The sequence below is a fragment of the Neovison vison genome, chromosome 6 (assembly GCF_020171115.1).
Source record: "Neovison vison isolate M4711 chromosome 6, ASM_NN_V1, whole genome shotgun sequence".
NCBI lineage: Eukaryota > Metazoa > Chordata > Mammalia > Carnivora > Mustelidae > Neogale > Neogale vison.
Window position 1 is genome coordinate 41,471,538 of NC_058096.1, and position 16,626 is coordinate 41,488,163.

At 35.7% G+C, this 16,626-nt stretch overlaps 1 protein-coding gene across 2 annotated transcripts in view; it reads left to right on the forward strand.

Moving 5' to 3' along the window:
• Positions 1 to 362: 362 nt before the first annotated feature.
• The window catches only part of EPHA3 (EPH receptor A3), a 363,053-nt gene continuing 346,789 nt past the window's right edge, over positions 363 to 16,626 (forward strand). For both annotated transcript variants that reach the window (XM_044251172.1, XM_044251173.1), the window contains exon 1: positions 363 to 584. In XM_044251172.1, the coding sequence (XP_044107107.1) occupies positions 497 to 584 (88 nt within the window). In that variant the 5' untranslated portion in view covers positions 363 to 496. The remainder of the gene's footprint in view (positions 585 to 16,626) is intronic.

The window sequence follows — 16,626 nt, forward strand, 5'->3', positions numbered from 1 at the left end:
TCTCTTCCACTCACACTGCCATATGACACTCCTATCAGGGTTTCTGGTTTCTTCAGGGAATTAACCTACAGAGCATGTATAGCAAACAATAAAATAGTTGCTTTTCACTGGAAATAAAGAGCGGGTGTTTTTCCCTACCTTCCACTGCTCCCTACCACTGCCCCATCACGACTTCTGGATTTCCTGCCTATGGGCGGCGCACCCTTCCCCCCCAGCCCCACCCCTTGCTCACAGAGCAGTCCGCGAGTCTCCGAGGCTCCTCCGCGTGCTGCGCGTTCCTCTACAGCGCTCGCTTCCGACGGCACTAGGACCCAGGGAAGTCCCTGAGCGAGGTTCGAGGAAAGGCAGCCAGACTCCTCCTTATCTCCAGTGTCAAACTTGACATCAGCCTGCGAGCGGAGCATGGTAACTTCTCCAGCAATCAGAGCGCTCCCCCTCACATCAGTGGCATGCTTCATGGAGATATGCTCCTCTCACTGCCCTCTGCACCAGCAACATGGATTGTCACCTCTCCATCCTCCTCCTTCTCAGCTGCTCCATTCTCAACTGCTTCGGGGAACTGATTCTCCAACCTTCCAATGAAGGTAAGCCAGGTACAGCAAACAGCCCTGCCCCGCAGGGCTAACGCTCTTCAAAGCACGTTCTCACTGAAACCTTTTCAGGTCCTTAAGGTGCTTCAGCATAAAGCAGTTTCCTCTGAGAGTAAACTAAAGATGTGCTTTTATTTTCTGCTGTCTTCTAAAAGACTTTAAGAGAGAATTTTGGATTGCCTAAACCTAAAATGTGGTTTTACTCTAATACCAGTTCAAACAATTACTTTGTTTGTCAATTTAAAGCAGAAAGAAAGGAAAGAAAGGAAGAAAGAAAGATCCTCCAGTTTTACAACCCACGATGTTAATTGCCAAATAGCCATGGCAGTATTTTATTTCTAATTATGACCATGTAGTACTCTGAGAAGTTTAAAAGAAAATTAAACCCTCCTCGCTAGATTCTTTGGTATGTTTAAAGGTAATGACAGGTTGTTCCTACTTAGGATCGTGGCATTTATGAATGGACTAAAGGGAAATCAGAGTTTGTGGAAACTGATGGTGTGTGTGTGCTTGTGTGTGTGTGTGTGTGTGTGTGTGTGTGTGTGTATTGTGGTGTGTGGGTGTTTATATTGCAATGCTGTATTGAAGTGATGTGTATCCCGCCAGGCGATGGTTTGCTCTATGGTACAGGTTTTAATGAGCAGCATATGCCACATTAACATAAGTAATATTTGCAGGAATTACAATAAGCTTAGGTTGGATTCTCTTTGTTTAAGGGTTTATATACAAACAAGGGAACGTATTTGTTGAAAAGTGAAAAGTTCTGGGTAGGTATAGTAAATAACTGAATAACAAATTAAGAAAGAATGTCCATATGCAGCAAATGGCATTTCCTGATGTTGGGTTATTTATTTTCCTTCTAATGGGTGTTCATTCCTTTTCAATGGATTAAAGTGCAAATGTAAATTGAGGACACGAATGCTTCCTATATAAGATTGTGTATTTGATGGATACATTGCTTTTCTCATATATACCTTTTGTGATCTATTCCTAATGATTTGTGAATACAATCACTGACTCTTAAGACAAAGTTCTCTAAATAATTGAGTGCTTTAAAGCAACACTTGCAACTTTGATTTCCTTTTAATCATTTTGAATTTATGACAATAACATTTAGCAATGTTTTGCAATTTAGCAATACTGAGCAAGATGTGAAAATGCTTCTTTATATATTTTGTCACTAAAAATATATTGGCAAGCCAACCCTGTTGTATATTGTATGCATTATCTAAAAAAGATTAGTAAATACTCAAAATATTTAGAAACTTTTTAATTAGATCTAAAAACTGCCTTTCATATTTGGTGACCTACTTTCACTGCTAATAGAGCAGTTTAATTTTGTTCTTTCCTTAGTGACTGCCATTATCAATTTGACGGATTTCATTAAATTTTTCTGTGTCTTTTTTTTTAACTGGGAAAGTGAGAATTCTAAAATATAAGAATCAAGAAAATCATTGGATCACCTATAAGTGACTTTTTTTTTTTACAAATAAAATTAAAATCTTTATTTGAAAGTAATGGCCAATCATTTTTTTATTGAATGAAAGGCAAGAGTATCATTAGTATAATGAGTAATATATCAGTAAGCTAAAATTAGTGTTGTTTAATCCTATTTTTTGAAGATATTCAAGAGTTGACAATAACTAGAAGTCTAACAATATTATTCCCATACTGCTATGATAAATTGTATTTCTCCAGATGGAATAGTTATAAACTATTTAGATAATGGATTTTAATGAATTAATAATGCACAGGGATAGAGCTGAGAAAGTAAGTATTTTTGTGGAAAACATAACATTTCAGTAAACTGCAAGGAGGAAAAAAAGACCCTTGAAACTTATTCATGCTCATATAAAACTACTGCAAATTAATTTAATGAAACAGGATTAATCAAATGTAAATTTCTTTTAAGCCACACATTGTATATGTTTCAGAATATAATGTATATATGATTATGCAGGCAGGAATGTATGTAGAAAGGGAACTATATGCAGAAAACTGACACAATTACATTTAATTTGTTTGGATAAAAGTTTATCCATTGTTCCTGGCATTATTCTTTCCAGATTATGTCCTATGGGTAGTGTCTCCTTTCCCTCCTGAGGTCATGAAGGGAAACTTTGAAATAAAATTTAAAATGAATGATTTAACTTGAGTAATATTTGAGTGAAATTTTAAATATTAATGCAATAGCTTAGGTCTTCATAGTTGAGTTGAACAACATGAAAAGTGAAAAATCCAAGTATGTGCCAAAATTTCCATGAAATTCTTCTAACAATATCATTTGAATAGAAAGTAAAATGCTTCTGAAAATTCATATATTGAGTGGAAGCAATAATGATAAGATGAATCTGTTTAATAAGATTTTGGTATACATTTTGAGCACTGAGATATAAAATACTAAGTTGTATTTAAAATACTATGCTAAAAATTTTATTTCAACACCAAAGAAAATTTACTAGAAATCTACTAGTAAAATTTATTAGAATTTATTTCACAATCTATTATGAAGTTAGACATGATATAATTAAAAGGTAACAAAACCAAGCAATTGAGTTAATTGCTTTTCCTTGTGTGATATTCTTTTAATTTGAGGTCTGGTAGTCAAATATCAATATTAAAATGCCATGGGCCTATGATTAAAAAGTTAAAAAAAACTTAGAACAAGTTTCATCTGAACTTTCTTTTTATTAATCCAGTTACCAATAACTTTCTAATATACTTTCAAGAAAATGATGCCAGGTGATACTATCACTGGCCTCCTCAACGTTAATAGATTATTTGTAATTTCAAGGATTGCTTAAACTAACAATTGGCCTATCTACTTAAATAGAAACTTTAGTAAAGCTGCATAGAATATTGCTAAAATCTTATCAGGTCTCTGTTTACATGACACACCAATAAAAGACTTCCAATGGGAAATCACTACTCATGGTAAAATAGCATTACTACACTGCATGTTATTTAAGAACTTCATATATTTGGTCCCTGTTCTGACCCCAAATGTATGATCATAATAGTAAATAAAAATAACTTTGCAAAGAGGTAAAAACTTGCTATAAAATGGAAGTATCAATCTCTTTAGCAATGGATAAAGTATTCTCTTTAAATAATTTCCTACATTTGAAGGAGTCTGAGGAGAATGTACTGCAAATTCATCAGTACATAAGCATTGAATCATTTTTCTATCCAGAAGCATTTGTAAATTCGATTAACATTTACCCATAGAGCTCTTTCCATTGGAAATCAAAGTTTTCAAAATAAAAGTAAATAAAATTAAATCTGCATATTTATATACTACTTATTTTGGGAGACTTTTATTGGAGTGGCTGGGACACTATCTTTGAAATGTATTTTGCTAAACATAAATCTTCTAAGTACTAGAGGGGACTATGTGATTGTTCAAAGCTTAAAAGTAAAATTTGCAAATGAACACTGTATGCTTCCCTTTGACTACTAAGCAAATGTTAGAGACAAACATTTAAACAATGGATTATCCCATTTTTAACAATCACTATAAATTGGCATCACTTTTCATATATAAACACTTATTATTATCAAATAATAATACCTTGTGATTGAACTATTTATGGAGACTAAGCTGTCATATCTTTTTTTTTAAGCTGTCATATCTTTATAGGTTTTTTTTTTTTTGAAGAGGGTTTCCATTTGCTTTTAATAGCATTTCATCATGCTAGACTAAATAATTGAATGCATTATACATTTTCGTAATTTAATAGCTTCCCTAATAGCTACCCCCACCCCCCAATAGTTATAACTATGCTATTCGCCTGGAGGTAGGAGAAACCTTAATTTCACTATTTTATAACCCACAACAGTTAACACTTGACCTAGGTCATTAACAGGATTATTAGCAAATTTGTTTAAGCTTTTACTGACAACCTGAATTGCTACGATAATATTTTGATTGTGCCGGAAAGAAACTTCTTGTAACCTCTCAAAATCTACCACGAAATTAATTCATTTTGAATCTGTATCTTCCCAACAATTAATATTGATAAGAACAATTCAAGTGGGAAAAATGTCCATTCTCCTCACTCTTCCATTTCATCCATTACACCATTCTAGTCCTTGTCATAAGTGAGCAATTAAAAATTTTTTTAAACCAAAGATGCTCTGGCATTAACAATAGATTTATAAATACAAACCAGCTATCAAGTTTTCAAAATTATACTTTATTGTTGGTACTGTAGTTGGTATCACTTTTCTGCCTATTTTAAGATTTAAGGTCAATTGGATATATTTATAATTCAGAAACAACTGAAACTATAAAAGGGAAACTACATATGATAAAACGCCATTGCCACGTGTTACATCATGGTCACATTTTATATAAAGTTGTATTTTCCATAAAATGCTAGAAATTGGGAGCAAAAATGAAAAGCACTTAAAATTAATGTAAACAATTTTAAACAAAATATTGTAAACAATCAAAACTTGAAAGCTCTTTTATAACATTGTTTAGTGGGCTTAGGAAGTTTCATGTGAAGTTTCTTAATTAATTGAATATAATTATGGTTTGTGCCTTGCTCATGTAAACAATTAGTAGCTTCACCTTGACTCTTGAGAAACTTATTATCCTTAAATAAAAGATTTAGTAAAATTCTTTATTGTATTAATATATTACCCACATGTCAATATTCAAATTTTGGTGTGTTTTTTTAACACCCTCACTTCTATTAGCTTCTCATAGTAACTTTCTTTATACAGTACCTTAAATGTTAAGATTGTTTCTGAAGCTTTGGAATTTGTCTGAAATAAAATCTATGCAATTTTTAAATATCAAATAATTGGTTACATATGCAAAGGATTTTTAAAGGCAAAACATATTTTCACAGTATATTTGATTTACTAACTTCAATGCAAATGGAAAGAGCAAGGACTGTTCTTGAGAGTTATATTTTCCAAGTCATAAAATCTTCAAGTAAATATTAATAAAACTTTCCACAAATCATCAAAACCCGATAAGTTTTTACAGACATTTACTTACTAAGAAATCTGTGATTTGGGTTACCTTTGATTTTAGTCATTCCCAGTGATTTTGTTTGGCACAGATACTAGATGTAAGGGGAAATATGTATATATTGGAAGAACGCTAAACTTACAAATCATTTTCTGTCAAGATCTTCAACTTTATTTTCTAAGATACACACTTTTCCTTTAAAGCATTTAATAAACCTTGTTCTTTCAATTCCTGTTCATTAAAAGATTTAGAAAAACAGATGCAGGTGTCTCGTTTTGGGTTCTGTTTTCAGAGATCTGGATTTTATCACCAGAGAGGGTCAGTGCAGGGCTCTTACAAAGTGGACAAGTAGCTTTCCACAGATTGTTCAAATAAAGGGATGACTTGTGGTGTGAAACATTCATTATGTTATTCATCCAGGTATACCAAAAAGTAGGACTTGAAATTTGCTTCTCAGAAATTTGAAAGCCTTAGACAATTCTTTCCTAATGTCTTTAGAAACAAAAGTAATTTGTGACTTTTATAAAATGCAAAGAATTCCAAGCCACAAATCAAACTAAGAGGACGCTCCTGGTGGGAATCGGGGTGTGGGAGCACTGCTCCCCTTAAATTCAATCTCTGGGTCCTTTACAAACTGCCTAGTGTCAGGTAGTTCTTGAAAACTGGCAGGGGGTTTTCTCTTGGAAAAGTCTGGAAGTCAGCAAGTTTTAGTTTGCTTCCTACCAGCTTTCTCTGAAATAAAAAAGGGTGGTCGATTACAAAGAAAAAAAGTCTTTGCAAGTGAAAAGAAAATAAAAAGTTGATTGGAAAGATGGGGAAGTAGAGACATGCAAAGGTTCTAAATCCAATGTTAATATATAAATATTTTGCTTAAAATAAAATATTTATCACTTGAAACATCTGGCTATCAATTTTTATTAAAACCCTAAAAACCTGCACACTTATAAAAAGCGGCGGGGGGGGGGCGTTGCGTTGTTTGTTTCTTCTCTAAAGTTTATACAACTTTTGATTTTCCCCAGAAGAAAATATTTATCCAGGAAAGTTTTAAGAGTGTACGCCAAAGAATGCTTCCTCCTTTGGGTGCCTGGGCAAATGCATGTGGAGGGTGGATGGAATCAAAACCAGTTCAGCAAATAAAGCCTCCAACTTGGAGTGATGTTATTAAACTGGAAGCCCAGAGTGTGCAGCCCCCTCCTTCCCTTCATTTTCTAAACCATGTCCTGCTGTTCCAGTCAAAGCAAAGGGTGAAAATCCACATAATCCAAACCAACATGGTGAAGTCAGAATAATAGGCGAGGAAAGAGGGGGCAAAACAAGTGGCAGCACTGTACAAACAAACTGTTGTGAACAATCTTAGCCATGGGGACTGGGGTGGTCACAGAGGGGGATGACGGCGTTTCTTTTTCCTCGCGTTACGCCTCCCGCATTTGATGATACAATATCGATTACCCTTCAGACGTGTGCTCTGAGAAATTTTAGGGGGAAGCCGGGCTTCGCGGGTAGTGACTTCAGAGTGGCAGCTGAGAGATGAGCAAGCGCTCCTCGCTGCCACCACACCCACCACCAGGGCATCTAAACTGCCAACTAATTCGCCGGCAGAACCAGGCTCAGTAGTGCGGGGGTGGGTGGGGGAGGGGACGGGGTCTCCCAACAATTCATTAGTTTTACTCTCTGCATGTGCTTAAAGATCAGATCCTAAAAACTCAGTTCCCGTGCTGCGTCCCCCAGCCCCAGCCCTCCGGGAAGCGGGTGGTTCTTTGTGCGCGAGCGTCTCCGCGCCAGGCGGCCGCAAACAGCCCCCCGTTGCCCCGGCCTCCCGCAGGCCGGGCGGGCGGCGGGCTCAGGCGGAACCCCCGCTGCTGTGGGCTTCCTCCGGGCGGCGGGGCCCGCGGCTCTCTGCCGGGCGGAGGGTGGATGTGAGCGGCGCGGCCGCGCCAAGTTACCCAAACCGAGCGCGGGCTGGAGACCCGGCGGGCGAGAGGTAATCGTGCGCCCTCTGCCTGCGGCCGCGGAGCTGCTGGCGCTGGCACAGGCGGCGACCGCCTCACCACCTGGACCCTCCTCACCTGCGGCTCGGGCCCGCCCAGAGAGCGCTCGCGCCTACGACGGGCCAGGTACGTCCTGACTTTGCCAGGAGACTGTGACCCGACATCCTTGTCGCACGCCCCCGGCCCCCGCCGTCACTCTCAGCCACCCTTTTCAGCTTGGCGTCAGGAAGTGGCGTGGTCTCCTTTCCACACATACGTGTTCATGGAGCCACCACTTGACAAGTGGAAGAGGGGGACTCAGTTCTGCAGGCTTCTAGAACAAACTCCCTGCAGCGTAGGGAAAGCGTCTGGAACCCACCTGGTGCTCTTTTGGAACACACAGGAGCGCCTGAGACGCCCAGTTGTCGGGCCTGCTGCTGTCTGACCGACCTCTGGGCTGTTTTCTGGTCTTCCAGACGATCTTCCCTTAAGTTCTTCACTCGCTAAACTAAAATGAGGACCCCCCCCACCCCGTTTTCTTTAAAGCCACCTACTAATGCCACCTGTTGGGCCCCTCGTGAGAGTCGTAAGGGGCATGTTGCATAAGCTCCCCCCAGTCCCCCACCCTCCACCCCAGTGCAACATCGAAAGCTCGTTTCTCCTGCAGCCCCGTAGTTGATTGGCACCGTTTTATTAAGACGGGATTTTCCTTGTTCCGATTTTGCGAGTAAACTTGGAATGGGCCAGAATTTTTCTGGGAGCCCTGCCATCGAGGTAGGTTAGTAGTAGGATGATGCTGATGTTTCCGTGGTTGTGTTGGAACGTTAGTATTTTTCATGAAAGATAGAATTCTTGAATCCAAGGGATTCCGAGACTAAATATGGCCTCGGTGCCATGCCCAACGCTGTCGTAATAATTGTACAGAATTCAGCTGGCTAGAAAGATTTTTACCCTCCATTATCATTCACTATTTACTGGACCGCATTTAATCATTAAGACAGCCCCGAAACACCTTCCATTGTTACAGTTAAGGAAACTGGGAGACAAATCATAATAAAGTAGTAACTGAGCCAGGCCCTCTCTTGTCTTTGTGTTTTGGTTTTAACTTCGTATGTTTTCTCATGTACGCCAATGCCTGCGAATGAGGGAGGCATCCTTCTCTTCAGGAAATGCACTTGCTTTTGAACCTGAATCCTAGTGACTCGCTGTTGTGTCCTGTGACTTTGCAAGAGTAACTTAGAAATACCAAGAGTCATGAAATGAAAAATTGTGCTTCAAAGTACTTTTCAGAAAGTGCTTCCAAGAGTGCTTAGAAATGGCATAGTTTTTTTTACACTCCTCAATTATGATTTATATGCGTGGGTGGGGGACACACCAAGAAAATAATGTAAAGAAAATTTGATGTAGGCAGAGGAATTGAAGAAAATCTCTGTGTTGCCTTTTCTTCACACGTTCTTACCTCTGTCTTTCCTTCCTGACACTCCAACACTCCTTTCCTCATGCCGGAGAAAAGATTTTGTCAGGAATTCCATAAACAGATTGTGAGGCAGTGGTCACTATAATACAAATATTATTATTATGAGTTTTATATAATAAAAATCGTGTGTGAATTAACCGTAGGAATTGTCATAGAAGTCAGTAATGGAGAAAATAGAACATAGTCTAAAAAGTAGACTTTATTCCCTGAGGAAACCTTTCCCTATTTAAAAGATAATGTAGAAATTACTGAAGATGAGAAAATAAATTATAATGATTTATCTTCTCTTTCATAAAAACACTTGTACTCTATTTAAGTGGAGGCATTGAGAAAAGGTAGCTAAAACAGGGTTTTGAAAGGTAGCAAATTAAGTTGGGGGCAATTATATTTTTGATGTGGGTACTTCAGCACATATGTTTTGCATTAATTGCTGCAATAAATTCTGTTAACCTGGCAAAGAGCAAAAGCAGCATATTGATGACATTAGTCTTTCAAATCAGAAAGCTGCTTTTAGTATCTTGCTTTTTTCACTGTAATGTACCAAAAAAAAAAAAAAACTAATATGTTATCTTTTATGTTTCCAACGAATGATTCAACCACACAAGCTATTGGCACATTTTGCCATAAGCAAAAATGAGGGCTTAGCAACAAACTTTTTTTTTTTTTCTTGCTTCTGGATAATTAGGGTCAACTTTTCCTATTTTTAAAACTTTTAATTTATATTTGAGTTTGTGGGACTCTTATTCAAGAAAATATAAACTTGACTTTAAAGTCTCCAAAACTGAGTTGTCTCTTGTTTTAAGACAAAAATCTTGACTAATTACATGGCAAGGTCTCAAAAGGTACAGGAGCAAAGGGATAAGCCAGACTTAATTTTGTTGCTGATTAATCAATATCAAAATGGTTTTGTCTTGAATTTCCTATATGTTCCTTAAGGTGAGGTTCATTTATCTTCTTTCAAATAAAAAAGAAAGATAGATGACTAAATTCTACTGGCCCAGTAAAGAGTAATACCTCTCCTTTAACCCCTATCCCTACCCTCCCTTGATAAAAATATAAGGCTTTAAAATTAACTTTTTGTCTATGATAAAGTTGGTTGACTTCCAATCAGTATGAAATTCAGATGTTCTTTATCTACCTTGGGGTGACTAAGGGCAACAGAGAACAGCTTGTTAGTAGTTAACATGTATTTATTTCCTGATTTTCAAATATAGTTTAGCAATTAATATAAATCTGTAGGTTTTGGAAAGATGTATTTATTTATTGCATACAATGGTAGTTCTCACACTAAGGAGAAGTTAGGTGGGAAGCCCCTTTCAAGCACTGTGTGTGTGTATATGTGGGTGGGTGTCTGTGTGTCTATGTCACCAATAGTATTCTCCCTGTACAAAATGGAACTATCCCCACACTGTGGGCAAAATTTTATGAATGAGTATATACCTTTTAGAATCTAGATGGTATGAAATTCTGTTTCTCTGAATTATAAATTTGTGATGAGGAAAGATAAAAATAACCATGTGTAAGTTATTTGTCATTATCTAATTTTATAAGTTTTTCCCAACTGGACCCCTTAATCTAGCCACAGTATTCAAAGATAGTATAAAGCTAGAGTTATGTCTAAATTGTGATTTTTTCCCCCTTTCATATGCCAAAGCTATTTATGGTTGGTTTTGCATTTTAAGTGAATGTAAAGAACTGGCATAATCATAGAAATTATAAATGGAAATTAAATTGAGTTGTTATTCTTTCATTAGGTGTATAAACTTGATCCAATATATATTTCATCAAATATAGCTATCTCTAAATTCTGAAAATGTTTTTAAAGAAGCAGAAAAAAAGGGAATAGTATTTTTCTCTTGGTTTATTTTTATGATCTGGTTTACCCTAGATAAGTTAATTCTCATTTACATTAGATAACTCAAAAAAGGCAAACTCATATTTTATTATGGCATTCTTAACATTTCTGATCTGAAATTTTAATGCTTTAATAGTCTTTTTTTTGAAAAATGCTTTTCAGTCATTATTCTTTGTACTTTATCTGAATGAACAGGTTTTCTTGAACATTTGTGTGTTGAATAAGGACTTTTTTTTTCTCTTTCCTTACAAGCAATGTCCAAAATTTTTCCAAATGTTTATATCTTTTAAAAATCTATATAGAATTAGAGAAGAAAAGAACTAAAGGTGACCCTTTGGAAACTAATTAAGAATATTTTATTCTATGTTTGCCTGGGTTTGCAGTAGGTTTACTACTCTAAGCTAATAGTGACTGCTTAGGAATTCAAACTTAATTTCAGAGCCACAAATCTAAAAACCATTAAAAGTGAATCAAGAAATATGTTAAGAAAAAATAACTCATGTTCCATATTATAATTTGTTGTTTGTATTTATTTATTTATCAAACAGTACACACATGACCATTAGTTATGTACTGGACTTTGGAAAAAAAATTATTGGGAAGAGTATATCTTCTTCCCTTGAAGATAAATTAGGTGGAACAGATGACCACAAAATAAATATTTATATAAAAATTTAGTGTTTCAGCATAGATGTAAAAATTACAAAAATACAATATGAATCTTTAGAGTAGGGTGCAGTTAGCTTCCCAGAAAAGAACACCTGGGATATAGAAAAAAATTTTTTTAATATAAAAGTTAATAAGTTAAAAACAAGGCAGAGAAGATTAAATGATTTGTCTAATATCATGTGGTAGCATAATTTTAATTCCAATTATTTTACCTACTATATCTAGAAAACTTTAGAAATAATTGGAATGGGTGCATTTTAAGTATATATACAAGTAAAAAGCACCTTTTAAAGTACTGAACACTCAGAAATAGCTATTCTTAGTAAATATATAGCTAAGTTCAATGTCAGTTCTGTCTGAATAGATTCATACTCACGTGTGCATGAGGGTATATGGGAAACAAACATGGTTGCATGTCAGAAAGGAACAATCCCCAAATAGAAGCCTTTATAGGCTGTTCATACCAACTCTACTACCAAGAGAAATCACATTGATGTTTTTCCGAATTCTACCTTCTCTTTGAGGGACACATTAAAAGTTTTCTGGGGTGCCTGGGTGGCTTAGTGGGGTAAGCCTCTGCCTTCGGCTCAGGTCATGAACCCGGGGTCACGGGATCCAGCCTTGCATCAGGCTCTCTGCTCAGCAGGGGGCCTGCTTCCCCTTCCACCTCTGCCTGCCTCTCTGCCTGCTTGTGATCTCTCTCTCTCTCTGTAAAATAAATAAAATCTTAAAAACAAAAAACAAACTTCTATCACCAGTGCAAATGCTTTGATTTTTTTCCCTTGATACCGTACTTCTAAGATGGAAAGTTTTGAATTAAACGGATAAGCATGTGACTCCACATTGGATACTTTGTGGACCTCTGTAGAGACCATATTTATACCTTGAAGAGTTTGTTTATATGTGTGCATGTCTTTGTGTGTAGCTCTCAGTCCCAATGTGTGACGTAAAGTCCAGATGTAGTTGTACCCCCGAATATGATGAAGCCAAAGCCAGACCCTGATTTTACTTTTCTAGAAATTTAAATCAATTTATTCTGCAAGGGGTATCTTTTGAAATTAAAAAAAGAAAAAAAAAAGAACATGTTTTGTGGCATAATTATGTCCAGAGAGTGCTTTTAAATTGAAATTAAATGTTATCACTGCACTTTTTGTTCTCTGTGCTAAACTTTTGAATCCTTATATCCAAGGGCATCCAGGAGTATTTTATTTCTAAAAGAAATGCTGTAGTAGAATTGTTCTACTGAAGCAAATGTGCTTACTCTGTTTCATTTTCGTAGCCATCAGTCAAACTCTGACTGGACAGATAGCTTTCATTTAGTAGTTGATGTTTGATAATCAAGATTTTATGATTAAAAAAACGTATTCCAAGGCAGCCTCAATTTATGGTGTGAAGGCAAAATATATATGCTAAGGTTTGAATATGTAATTGCCTTAGCAATTATTCTTATAATTTTAGAATTGCATAATATATTTTCATTTTTTACTTTCTAATCTGTCAGAAAAGTCTTTCCGAATTAGAAATAAACAAGTTCTGTTATTTCTAGAACACTTTAAAAGGCAAAATATGTTGGAAAAATACAGTGTTCATAAAATAATTAATATTCTACTTTTAGTAAGTTTCACATTTTGGGAAATACATTTTATTTATCTAAATGATTCGTAATATCAGTTGACAATGTACAGAGACAGAGACCTGCCATTCTAGCCACTGTTATTAAAGCTGGGATAGTTAACTCACTAAAACTTCACTGACAGTAGGCCATCCCCACTCATTTATGTGAAAGGACTAATTTGTTGTAAGAACACATTCCCTAGTGATAGTTTTAGAGCTGTTTTCTCCGTAATAGTACGATATTAGAATGAACTTTATATTTCTCAGATTAAGAAGGAAAAAAAAAGAGAAAACTATAACACATTAGAAACAGCACAAGGTTTCCATTTGTGAAGTGTCCAGGTTTCAAGCAGAATTTTGGTCTGTGTTTCTGTTATTTGCTTGAACAACTCTAGTCATTAAAACACAAACATCTTATTGCGAGACTATGTTTTGAGTCCAAAGAGATCTCCTTGCTCTTCGGAAAGATTGAGATGAGGCAGCTAATTACAGTTACTTCTGTAATTAGGACCTATATAGAAGTAAATCCAAAATTATTGCTCAGGAGGAAAAGCTTATAAGGAAGAGTAAGTTAATAGTATACCACCTTATCCAGAAATCTGCCTAAATCACATAAATAAGCCCTTAAAATACCATGTGACAAAAGGTTTTTTTTTTCTTTTTTTCACAGAACTGCTAGCACTACAGAATTTTTACTTGAATTTTTGCATAATGACTTTAGCTGGTAGCTGGGTGGAGAAATTATCACGAATTAATACTTTTCTGTGACACGAAATGCCTGTAAAATTTAACAAAGTTTATAGGAAAACTTATCTGCACACAGTAAGTTATTATTGACTTCATTTATAACCTAAAACATTATGTAAGTTTTAGTCTATGAAATACAATATTAACTCAATGTATTGAGATGGTTCTAGTTATATTTAGGTAGAAATAAATATAAACAGGAAGGCTGCAGGAGCTATAAATTAAGAATATGTAATCACAGTAGGTAAAAGTTATGTTGACATATATAAGTACATAAATCAAACTTTGACTTCTCTAAATTTCTTCTCAATGGCATATCCTAGTATGTACAATAAAATGAACAGCTGAGCTTCGGTGTACTTCTGTCAGAAAATACATCTTGGTTTCTTGATTCCATGTTACGGTTGACCAGAGTACTACACAGAGAATTACAACACCCACAGTAAAATTTATCACTTCCTGTATCATTTTCTTCTATTTGTGACATTTAAATGCAACCTAGAAACAGATTAAAGGATCCTTCTGCTATCTGTAATCTAGAGCAAACCTACTCTTTTTGTCGTAATGGAAAGTGATGAAAATGATAAAGATAAGCAGTGTACAAGAAATGTGGCTGGGACACTGACAGTGATAGTGTGAATAGGAAAGGAAATTTCATTCTTCTTTAGTAAATGCAAGACATAATAAAAGGATGGATTCCTATTCTGTTGTAGTGGTTCTACAGTTATTTGCAATTGGCTTTAAAGGCACCTTAGCTGAATGTTTTATTGTTTCATATGAAAACATGTTTGTTATTATAAGAGTCTAAATTCTTTAGCCATTAAACTCCTCTGATCCCCTAGAATTAATTATTTGATAATTTTTATAACTCGATATTTTCAAAAAATGCAACTAGAATTTCATAAAATACAAATATCATTACTGTAAAGCATAGTGAGATGTTATTAGATAATTGAAAAGATCTTCCACTTCAGTAAGAAATTGTGTCATTTAATTTTAAAAATTATTTTAGCAATATCTGCGTATTTGCAGCCCTTAATTTGCAAGACAGAATATTAGTTTAGTTCTCAGTCTTTCTAAGTGGATACATAGTCACATGAATCAGAACTTTGAAATGCCCTCAAAAAAAATCTTGGCATGTTAATGATTCCCCAAGTGAAAACTCCAGATATGTATACCTTAAATTTTTAATCTGTCCTCACTAGCTAGCAATATGTGTTGAAAATACTTATTTTAGTAATCGAGTCCTTTAAAAATTTTATTGCAATATTATTAAGAAGGGAACAGGTATAAATTCTTGGTATAGATTCTTCATAACACTGTTCGTACAAATGAACCAAGGAGTGGACATTTATTTCGTTGTCTCTCCATTATGATGGAAAATAGGAAAGAAGAGAGGGCAAGACTCCTGGACATCTTTTTTTTTTTTTTTTTTAAGATTTTATTTATTTATTTGACAGAGAGAGAGGGAGACAGAGAGAGCACAAGTAGGCAGAGCAACAGGCAGAGGAAGAGGGAGAAGCAGGCTCCCCACTGAGCGGGGATCAAGATGCAGTATGGGCCTTCAATCCCAGGACCCTTGGATCATGACCTGAGCTGAAGGCAGGCGTTTAACCGACTGAGCCACTTAGGTGCCCCAAGACTCCTGGACATCTTAAACCCTCAATCCCGCTGAGTGGGAAAAGTGACAGTAAAGATCAGTGGCAGGGATGACAGGAAGATTTTCTCCTTTCTAAAAGTACTTGCTCCAGTTTGAGCCAACTTACCTATTCTTACTTTCTTCTTATTCCTATTCTCCATTCTACCCCTTCTAATTCCCATCAGAGAACATAATTCCTTTTGCTCAGCAAATTCACATTAGTGCCCACTTGAAAGCCAACTCAGTGAGTTTGAAAAAGGGTTCCTGAATGTGAATCCTTTCATGATTCATGAAATCAGTTTTCATGAATGTGAACCCCTTTACCCATTCATCCATCTTTTATTTAAAAGAAATAAAGTTTAGGCAGGGTAAACATGTTAAAGAAACCCAGAACTATATCCATCCAGACTTTGGACAGTGATTTCCAAATACAGTTTTGCCAAAGAGCACTTATTTATTGCTCTGCTCAGAGTCAGGACATTTTAAAATGTGTCCGGCTTAAATCACTTTAAGAAGTTAATATATGCCATAGAGCTCTTTAAATGGAAAATATTTTTTTAAAGAGAAAATAATCTGAAATTAATGAAATGACATGTTTCCTGTTACAAAACAAAAATATTTAGAAATCATACCTTTAGAATATGAACATTGGCAAGGAACAATTTATATTTTTGAAAAGTAATCTGGCACAAGGCAGTTATTAAAGGATTAAAGCCATCCTCCATCTGACCTTAAGAATATTCCTAACTCTTCTTGGTTAAAAGTTATAATCATGGACTCAGAATTTTTTCAGCAGTTGAAATAAACCTTCTATATTGCAAATCATCACTAAAACTAAAAAAACTGAATATAATTGTATGTCACAATTCTGTTTCTTCCATGTGTCCCAACATTTGTATGTTGGTACCACCGAAAGGCTATGATCAAGTTGTACCTCTGTTTTAGGAGAGAAAGCATTAGAAACCCAAGTTCTTGCGTGATTCAGTGTCGGATTCAGTATGTTATATTGCAATGTTGGATTTAGTCGATGTATCCAGAGAACTCACTTGCAACATGCTGACTTTCAAATTCCATTAACTTTCTC